Source organism: Mastomys coucha, unplaced genomic scaffold, assembly GCF_008632895.1.
Source record: "Mastomys coucha isolate ucsf_1 unplaced genomic scaffold, UCSF_Mcou_1 pScaffold14, whole genome shotgun sequence".
Classification (NCBI taxonomy): domain Eukaryota; kingdom Metazoa; phylum Chordata; class Mammalia; order Rodentia; family Muridae; genus Mastomys; species Mastomys coucha.
Window position 1 is genome coordinate 100,843,733 of NW_022196896.1, and position 10,273 is coordinate 100,854,005.

General features: G+C 52.0%; 1 protein-coding gene across 6 annotated transcripts in view; it reads right to left on the reverse strand.

Annotated features, from left to right (window-relative positions):
* Nucleotides 1-1,107: 1,107 nt before the first annotated feature.
* Cryba2 (crystallin beta A2) overlaps nucleotides 1,108-10,273 on the reverse strand; it is a 10,876-nt gene continuing 1,710 nt past the window's right edge. The window contains exons 1-7 of one of the 6 annotated variants that reach the window (XM_031368008.1): nucleotides 6,209-10,266; nucleotides 5,967-6,115; nucleotides 4,221-4,827; nucleotides 3,859-4,023; nucleotides 3,056-3,197; nucleotides 1,691-1,833; nucleotides 1,108-1,316 (exon numbers count right to left, since the gene is read on the reverse strand). In XM_031368008.1, the coding sequence (XP_031223868.1) occupies nucleotides 1,169-1,316; nucleotides 1,691-1,833; nucleotides 3,056-3,197; nucleotides 3,859-4,019 (594 nt within the window). In that variant the 5' untranslated portion in view covers nucleotides 4,020-4,023; nucleotides 4,221-4,827; nucleotides 5,967-6,115; nucleotides 6,209-10,266 and the 3' untranslated portion in view covers nucleotides 1,108-1,168. Of the gene's footprint in view, nucleotides 1,317-1,690; nucleotides 1,834-3,055; nucleotides 3,198-3,858; nucleotides 4,024-4,220; nucleotides 4,828-5,966; nucleotides 10,267-10,273 lie in introns of those variants that run through there. The other 5 variants (XM_031368011.1, XM_031368009.1, XM_031368012.1 and 2 more) reach the window with 5 other exon arrangements.

A 10,273-nucleotide genomic window follows, 5' to 3' on the forward strand; every position in this document is an offset into this window, starting at 1 on the left:
TGCTAATGAGATAGATGAAGAATGGAGGATAGTTGGAACATCAAATGCAACTGGACTCTAGAGCCAGTTCAGAATTTAAGCAAAATTCATACCCACTGAGAGCTCAGATCCTTGGTTCTTAGATTCTTGGCTCGATGCTTTTCCACAACATCCCACACATTCTCAGGGGGCTCCTATTAAATACTCAACCCCCCTACACACACACACACACACACACACACACACACACACACAAAGAGAGAGAGAGAGACAGACAGAGAGAGACAGAGACAGTGCCAATAGCTTCTGTTTGCAGGTAGATGTCAAAATTTAATATCACAGGAGATACACATGATTGGCATTACAGTCTCGAGACTATGCTCAGAGGATGAACCCTCTTCTGTAGAAGTGGATAGTGGGACCTTCCATTAATTCTTTTCCAGGGAAGGAATGAAAGGGAAAGATTGAAAGACACTGGCAGGTTTCCCTGGCTGGCTGGAAGCCAGGGTGAAGATGCAAACTGAAGATGGCCTAGGTGGCCTAGGTGGTGGGGGTAGAGGGTAGGGAGTAGAGTTGCAGGACCAAGCAGAGCTTTTGTATACAGCTGACCTACAAATGGTTTCTGGTCCAGGGAGTATGTGGTGGCTGAAATTCAGCTGTGGACCCTACTTTAGGGTAGGGTTGTTGATCTATCTAGAAAATGACAAAGGCACCATCTGGGCTTTCAGTGGTTTCACCTGTATTGATGGGTGTTTCCCAGGGCTAGATGAGGACCTGGCTCCATCTTATTGGATCCCACAACTCTCATTAGCTGTTCCCCTATAGACCCCCCCACAAGAGTATACCCATACTCCTCTTAATTAAGTAAAGGTTCTGGGGCCTTATTGAGCTCTTGGTTGGAGGGAACAATCCTCAGAAGTGTAAGAATGGAGGTTACTTAGCTCAAAGGCAGAAAGTTCTAGATTCCATCACACACGTGCATGCATGCACACACACACACACACACACACACACACACACAGAGAGAGAGAGAGAGAGAGAGAGAGAGAGAGAGAGAGAGAGAGAGAGAGAGAGAGAGAGAGAGAGAGAGAGAGAGAGAGAGCAAGACACCAAGAAAGAGGCAAGAGGGGCAGGTAGATTCTAGAGCTTTTATTGAGAATCTCACAGGTGATGACTGGGAAGTTGGAGCCTAATGCTGGACTCTTCGAATGGACTGCAGCTGTCCAGTATGGGCCTGTGTGCCAAAGTCACTGTAGGTACGAAACTCCCCACTGTGCCGGTCCCGTTCTAAGACATACTGGTAGCCTCGGTAGCCAGGGTACTGGTAGGCCACCCACCTAGGACAGAGAAGAAAAGAGTAGTGAGTAGGCTCTGCCTCACTCCCAAGGGCGTGGTCCCACCAGTGTCTCCTTTTCCAGCTACTGACAGCCAACTCTAGAAACATTGTTTCAGCTCCTCTGCCTTTTGTTCTGCGTTTTCCTGTGATCTGTCTTCATTTTCTCCTTACTCAACCCCCTGCATCCCACCATACTCCCCTGCCTCCTGGTCTATATTGCCTCTTCTCTTTCTATCCTCTCCCTCCCTGTCTTATCTCCCAGTCTCTCTGTTAGCCTCTAGCATCCCCCATCCTCCATCACCATCCTCATCTTCTCTTTTGTTTTCATGGACTTCCCACTGTTCACGTCGCCTCTCTTCCAGCCCTAGGACTCACGCTCCAGAGCTGACTTTGAGGGAGCCCACATCTTTGCTTGTCCAGCCCATGGAAGGCAGTGATGGGTAGTCATCATTGAGTTCAAACTTGCAGCCCTGGAAGTTTTCCCCCTCAAAGAGTGTCACGCGGCTGTCACTGTGGTTCTGAAACACAGAAATGAATGGAGGCAGTTTATAGATATACCATGCCCTCCAAAGTGGTGTTCCTGCATACAGTCTTAACCCTAGTCACCCACTTCCCGCTTAGCAGTATCATGCTGCCTCTTAGGCATTTCGGGAGTTTGCCCCATCAGCTCCTAGTAAATATGGCTAGCTGAATGCTCAGAGATTCTTCCTGGATCCTACCAAGACACTGAGTTAGATGTGAAGACTAGAGACTTCCTGGAGATTCTTTGAGGTCAATGCTAAAGGGACCCCCGTGACAGGAACCTTTTTTGTTGTAGCAGTCTCTTTGTTTTGTTTGTGGTGATGGGGATCAAACCCAGGACCCTGAGTGTGCTAGGCTGGCCTTCAATTTGTGATCCTTCTTCCTCAGCCTCCAAAGTAGATTGAAATATAGGTGGAAATACCATTATCTTCCCCTGAGCCCATTTTTAGGGGGAAATCATGAGTTCTGAGGGGGGGAGGAGGTCTAGTCCATTAACCAGGACATTTCTCTAAGGGTCTCACTGACTCCCCAGCCCAACCCCTTGCTCAGCTCGCCATCGATGCCTCGCACAGATTGGGACTCAGCTAAAGGGTACTGGGATGGAACAGTCAAAACAGGTAGATTGGTTTGCTTCTGGCCTCTCTAACACAAGAGTCTTCCTCCTGAGAGGTTATGGTCCCTCACAGCCTTTTGGAACAGAGAAAATGGACAGGGTTGGGTCCTCTGATATTCACCAGCAGCCCCAGTACTTACCAATACCTAACTGGGAACCAATGTAGAGTGAGGACCTCCTTTCTGGGACACACACACACACACACACACACACACACACACACACCACTATATGCCTCTGAAATGCGTTTTCTAGGACTGTACGGTTGGGTCCAACCGTAGCCATGTCAGCCTTCCATGGCTGCGTGATATCTTACAGCTTAGGTTCCTTACACCCATGGTGGACTGAAACAGAAGGACCCCAGCGTGAGAGCAGAACCCGCTGGCCTTTTGGTGCTGTCCGTGGTGCTGATCCAGAGCCATGTCCACAATCCCAATTTTCAGACGTTTCTGGCTCTGGAGTAATGCCACTACCGCCCACCCGAGAGTTTATTCATACATCCTGTGGTGGGGAGCAGTAGGCATTTCAAAGCGCCACACTTTGGTTGGGGCCTGGAGCTAGGCGGCAGGAGATGGGGGTGGGGGGAGGAAGTGGTCTGTGCTCACCGCACAGAGCACTGGCCTGAAGGACAGCAATTGGTTGCTGTGGTGGGCGCTGCTTCCGCTCCAGGCACTCCAGCAAGGATAGTCTCCCTTCTCTAGAATGAATTGCTGTCCCTGGAAGTCGGGGTACTCGAAGGCCACCCATCTGAAAAAAAGAGAAGAGGAGGAACTGGGAGGCACCTGCTCGGTCTGCCTCTCCTCCATCATCACCTTGTTTTCTATAGATGAAAAGATCCAGGGACCCAAACTATTTCTCCAACGATAGGCCATTCCCCAGATATACCCAGCTCCTCTGGAAACTGAAAGCCCCAAACTCTGGGGTCTCTGAGGTCAGAAAGGCCTAGGTTTCCCATTTATAGCCTGCAGTTAGAAGGGATGTTTCAGGTTACAAAGATCCCCGGACCAAGGACTTTCTTCTGGGTTTTGTGTGACTGCATACGAAGGCAGCCAACCATTCTCCATCCTGCTATAGCGGCAAAGGAGCCTCTGTTATCTTCAGGACCCCAAGCTGGCTTTTAGGATACCTAGCTGGGCACAGCACAAAGGATCTGTCTCCACAAAGCCACCTGACTTTGCACAAAGAGAACGTTGAGGTTTCAGGGCCGCCCCATGATTGCTTCTTGCCTTTGTCTTGGGGAGGGTTGGGGAGTACTGGAGAGGACAAAGATTTCTCTCCTTGATGAGTCTGTCTATGGCACACTGGAGTGTAGACTGAAGTCCCGGCTCTGACTTTGGCTAGGGTGGGAGGGAGAGAAATTTAGGGAAAACCCCTAAATTGGCTCATCAGCCACAACAGGATCACTCACGCGCCGTTTTCAACCTTGACTGAGCGCACCCTGCGCAGGGCTCCCCGCTCACAGACGTTGGCACAGTCGCTCAGTAGCCGGCAGCGACGACCCTGGAAGTCCTCCTCGTCCCAGAGCGTGAGGCAAGCGGGCGCCGGGCCCGGAGCGGGGGCGCTGCTCATGTCGCTGCAGAAAAGAAGGGCAGGATCACCGGCTAAATTCTCGGGTGCCCTCTACTTAGCCTAAGCTTGCCCATCCCCAATAGGGTGTTGAGAATCTAGGGATTGGATCCCGCCTGGCTCTGGACACAGGCTGCGGATGTGTGGGGCGGGCTTGAGGGGTGGTTCCCTTGTTACTCCCTCTCCTCTCACCCCAGTACTCACCGAGTGAGTGAGCACCGCACCTACGGAAAATGGAAAGGCTGCGCGCGAGCCGAGCCCGGTGTTCGCCGCTTTATAGTCATGTCTGGCTGCCTCTCCCTGTGGAATCCGGCTGGGGTGTGCGAGCTGAGTCAGCTGGCAGGCTTTGGTCAGCTCTGGTCTGCATAGGCAGCGGAGTCACCGATCTGGTCCCAGCCCGCATGGATGACAACGGAAAGTGCTGAGGCGCACATCGCGTGTCTGCCGGAGCCCAGGCTGACTCTGCGCTTTCTTTCAATGTGGCCTAAGCCTGGTAGAGACTCCTAGCCTAGGGGCAGAACAAGCACTCCCTGGCACAGACCCTCAGGCGTGACCCTAAGCCTAAGGTTTAGCTTTTTCTAAGACCACGTAAGCCCGGCGCACCACAGTTCTTCCCAAAGTCAAAACTCTCTAGGTGGAGATCTTTCTTTTGAGAGACACTAGGCAGGAGGAAGAGAAGACCCTTCTCTAACGACGCTGCGCCAAGCCCCTCAGGCCGTTGGAAGATCTGTCCACTTTCTTCCTGAGCTGGGCTTCCCAGGGAGTCTTCACTGGTTCTGAGGTCGAGATCAGGCCTCGCCGCCAGGCGGCACTAAACCCAGAAAAAGCACCCGGGAGCGCAGAGTTAGCGAGGATTTTAAGGGAGGGGCCGACTGTCTTGGGTAGAAGCGGCCTCTCGGTCTTCCCCCACCACTCTTGAGACTACCGAGGTTCTCCCAGCACCAGAATCCACAGCAATGGGGAGGCAGGGAGATGGGACAGAAATGGCTTAGAACCCCAAAGGAGGTCTCCTGGCCCTTTTAGCTGTCGTCTAGAAGGTAGGCTGATTGCAGAGCCTTAATGATGAGAGAGGCTAACCCAGCAGGAGAGGGAGGGAGTTGGGTGTGAAATGTTACTCCTGTTTGCCGAGTGCTTCCTCTATAGACTCAACAGCCTGGCTGGTTTAGTTTGCACACACAAGCATGAGAATGGTGTGGGGCCCTTTTCAAATTCATAAGTAGCCAGTTTCAGAGTTAAGAAAATCCAGGCGGCTTTTTGTTCTGTTGCCTGACCCCCACCCCGACCCCTGGAAGCTTATCCACTGGCACCTTCTATCATCTAACCTGCTAAACCCATTCGCAGCCCAGGAGCCTTTGCAGTTGCTGTTCGAATTCCCTGGCATGTTTTAACCACACACTGTTGATGTGGCTAGCTCCTCTGCCACATCATCCTCTGTGGATGATACCAGTCACAAAACACCACCCATCGCATCTGTTCTCTTTAGTGTTTGTCAGTCTCAAGATCTCCTCCTCTTAGTTTATGAATGCACCTGTGGCTTCTCTACTAGACTGTAAGCCTCCCCTCCCCACCCCCACCGCACAAAAGGGTAGGAACTGTGTCTGCCTTGTTCCCAGTTATCCTCAAACCTAGCACGGTGCTGGACACAGAGTAGGAACCCTGGAGTGGAGTAACAAGATGACCAATTATGGGGCCAAATGTCGACAGAGAAGGAGTGTATAAGAAAGTCTTCGAGCTGGGCGGTGGTGGTGCATGCCTTTAATCCCAGCACTTGGGAGGCAGAGACAGGTGGATTTCTGAGTTTGAGGACAGCCTGGTCTACGGAGTGAGTTCCAGGGCAGCTAGGGCTACACAGAGAAACCCTGTCTCAGAAAAAAAGAAAGAAAGAAAGAAAGAAAAGAAAAGAAAAGAAAAGAAAAGAAAGTCTCCAGTGGGGTGGGGATGATGGCTTACCCATCCCACTAATTCCATTTCAGAAATCTGGGACTTCTCAGGGAAATTGGGGGTAGGAGGCAGCTCCTCCCTTAGGCCTCTCCATTCACTGGTGAGAAATGGCTGTTGAGATTCACATCTACAAGCTTGAATAGAGTCCATAACCCAAGCTGGGGGCACATGGATGGAAAATGGGACATTATGGATGAGTAGGTTTGATTGAGGGAGGAGCAGGAATTAGCTTTTAGCCACTTGACTCTAACCTAGATAGAGCTAGCCAAAAACAAAAGGGCTGTAATTTTTCTCGGAACGTAGGGGAAAGCCCAGACTCCATAGAGGGCAACAGTTAATCTTGGATGCTTAATATTCTAGCTTCTGCTCTGCCTCACAAGTCCTCGCTGAAACAGAAGTGAGGATTAGGGAAAAAAATTACAAAACCCCCACAAAAACAAAAACAAAAAACAACCCCCCCCAAAACCAATCCAACCCAACCCCAAAACAAACAAACAAAAAAACCCCTAGACCTCTCCCTTTTCCCCGATCGGACAATTATAGAGGTGGCCACTAGGGGGCGGGGCCAGTCTGTGCTAACCAGAAAGCCAATGTGTGTGTGTGTGTGTGTTGTTTGTGTGTGTGTGTGTGTGTTTGATCAGGAGAGGCTGTGGTGTTGACAACAGGCTGTACATCTGTGCTGTTGGTAACTGTGGGGCTGTGTTTGTCATGTTTATCAGGAGCTGAGCCTGAGGTGCAGGGGGTGGGAGTGGGGGGCAACTTCCCGTCTATGTGTTGGTCAGTATTCGGCAGAGATGTGTGTTCAGTCCAGGCAGCGGGAAAATGAGAGACTCCTTAGAATGAGGGGGTCACATGGGTTTTGGGGTGGTAATTTATAGAGAAGCCTACCCTTTCCAGTTGGAAATTCTCCTCTTGGCAGCAGCCAGCCTCTCCCCTCTGTCTGCACCTGCGTTTCCTCATCAGGAGAATATATATAGGTCTCCCTACCCATCCATGGCTTTTAGTTCTATCTGCAACCAGGTAAAGGGCAGTTCTGTCTACACCTGTCTACCACTACACCTGTGGCTACCACCTACAGCAACTGAGGTCCATGCTGCCCCCACCCCTCAACCTCAGAGACCAAGAAAGGGAAGACACGAATAAAGGACAAAGGTCAAGAGTCTCTAAGGCAACCCCTACACCCTGGTGTGCCAGAGCAGGACTGAGAGATTCTCCTCCTCCTCTAAGGTACCCACTCCTTCCATTATCCTCCCTTCCCCAACAGACTGGGCTAATTCCAGCCCCTGGTCTCTCTTCATGCCCCCTCCTACCCCCAGCAGCTGTTCCTGTTTGCTTTCCCACATCAGTTGAGCTTAGAGCTTCCTGAAGGATGGATGCCCAGGTGGCTTTGTTTGCCAGCTCTCGGTACCATCCCTTTCTCCTCCTCCACATCCACAGATTTGACATTCAGGGACTAGGCAGGGTGGGGATGGGGGAGCAACCTCAGATCTATACCCCCAAATCACCTGGAGACTTCACAAGGACCGCATTGTAGCAATTTCCACTATGGCCCCCACCGAGGTAATCATCTCATAAGGTAGGGGAATCTTTGGCATACAAACCCCAGAAGTCCAAAGGCCTTATCCATATCTCCACCCCATTCTACTTTTGTCTACCCCGCCCCATGATGTTAAGAAAATACTCATTCCAGTGTTGACCCTTAGATCCATAAGAAACCTCCAGGCCTCTAAGGATCTCACGGTTCACCCATCCTGAGTTCCTGCTCACATCTCCATCTCAGGAAAGGTCCAGAGAATGGCTAGGGCTTCTCTGTACTTGCAGACAATACTTGAGGAACTGGTGGCTAACGTCCTCTCCTCAAAGTAGTCTGATCCCACCCCTTCCCCTCATTTCACAGGGAAATTATCCAGGGCCTTCTGGGCTGAAAATGCAAATTCTGTGTGTGCCCTCACCCACCCCAGTCCTATGGCCAGCCTTTCCTGTGCAGCCTGGCTCCTCTAGTCCCCACCCTATTCCAGGTCTGGAACAGGCTGGTGAGCTCCTTCCCTGGGGCTATACAAGCCTTGTCTCCCAGGAGACAAAGGTAACTCAGGTTCATCATGCAGATGGGAGCCCCACCCACATAGACCCATTATCCCACCATCTTCTCTGTCCCTCAGTAAGGCTGGAGAACCCATAAGATTCCCCATCCATAGAGGTGAGAGGCAGCTTTCACTACGCACTCACCTAGACTCTTCTAGGATGTCAGGGAGGGGACACACAAGTTCATAGGCAAGGGTGGGTAGAGTCATCCTCAGTAATAGGTCCATACACGGCCACAATCCCACAAACTCCATCTGTTAACTAACTGCCCTATCTCAGGACTTGATAGATATTTCCTTCGTGAAAAGACATTTGTCCAGTCACTTACAGTATTGCGTGACAAGCTTTGGGGAGAGCTCACACTGGAGCACACCCTCGTGAGCTTTGACATGCACACATGGCCCCCCTCTGCAGTTATCAGAGAGGCATCACTCGGGTACTGAAGGCTAGGTGGGCTCTGGAGCCACACTGCTGCCTGAGAGCAGTTCTTCTGCTCAGCTGTTTAAAAGTGGGGCTAAGTCTCCACTCTACCTTTGCATTTTCTCCTCTGTAAAATGGGAATCATTGCTTTGACCACAGTGAAGATTTAAATGTATGTAAAACATAGAACCAACACCCTGCAATAGACACTCAGCCAATGGTAGCAGTTACTGTTGGCATATTTTCAGGTTATGGATGTCTTCGTCTGGGGGTTCTCCCCACTTCCTCTGCGATGGGGTGAGGTTGGGTTGGGAGGGGTCAAGGCAGAAAGCATAACCCTGAGATCCTCAGCCTCTTTTTTTTCTAACCTGATCCTGGTTCCCAGGAAGCCAGGAGAACACTTAGCATGGGGCATCTTTCCCTTATGGCCCTCTGCCTCCCAGAAGCCACTCTGCCACTCAGTTTGACAGGGTCAGGGCAGGTGTTCCAAACTTCCCCTATTCTTGCTCAACCCTATGGTGTCAAGAAACAAAGATGGAGGGGTAGAGCTGAAGATCTAGCTTCTGGTTCCTCTGATTTTCATTGCTCCAGAAGTGGCCTCTGTCTGCCCTTCACCCCACCCCGTCCACTGCTTGGGGCCTCAGGTTTGGTTTTGGTTTTGGTTTTGGTTTTTACCTGTAAACTACGATGGTTGCTGGAGGGGGCCTCCCAGCCATGCCTGCCTTTGACCCTGCAGTGTCTGAGGAAGGCTCTCTTCCCTCCCAGCCTGCTCCTGGCTTGCCCCACCTGCCCTGCTGCCAGCTAGCTACCCACCTGGCCTAGACAGAGTGAGGGGGCGAGCTGCCCTGTCTCCATGGGGATTAATCTCCAAGAAGGTCACCAAGGCCCTGGTACTACCCTGGCTGCATAGGGATTAGCACCTGAATGTGAGCCCCCACTCCCCTGTCTCTCCATTCTCACACAGACCCTGAGAGGCCTCCGGAACCCAGAGGTTCCAAGGCTGAGCCAGATGCTCCGGAGTGGGTGGGGGCAGGGCAGCTGCTCAGCAGTGACCTGACAGGGAAAGGTCTGAGTCAAGCCCATCTCTGTTCAGGGATTGCAGGTGTGGGCCCTGTGCCTTTTCATCTTCTGGCTTTTATTGGGAGGAGGGTGCTCACTGGGGGTTGCCATTTGTGACCCCACTCTATCCTCTCTTGGGGTCATTTCCCCACCCCACCCTGCATCACACTTTCCTCTCCCTCCACCACACCTTTGTGCACTGGATCTCTAATTCCCATCTCCTGTTCTCTCACAAGACATCTCACCCTGCCATCCCTCTCTCTGGGTGTGCGTGCGTGCGTGCGTGTGTGCCTGTCGTGCATGCATGCTTGTGTGCGTGTGTCTGGTTTCTCTCTGACTGTCTCTGCTTCTGGTTCCCCAAGGTCTTGCCTCCACTGTCTGCCTCTTCTGTGGCTTCCCCTCCGCTCCGTAGCGTACCTCACTAGGCTCTGAGCTACACTATCTGCCTTTTGCCCTGTTCTCCTCTTTTTCTTAGCCTTCCCCTTGGCCTTTTCTCCTCTGCTGTCCCCCCAGCCCCCATCTCTTCCCCCAGGCCAGCACTTAACTGATCATCCTTTCCCTCCGCCCCCCCCTCTACCTGTTCCCTCCCCTTACCAGGAGTGCTGACAGGGAAGACAGGAAGCAGGCTCTGGCTTGGAGCAGGAAGGGGGAGGGGCAGCCCGCACACCAGCTGCTCAGTACTCCCCTTCTGTCCCAGCACCTGCAGGCTTGCCAGGCGCCTACAGACTCCACCTCAGCCTGACGTGGGGGGGGGG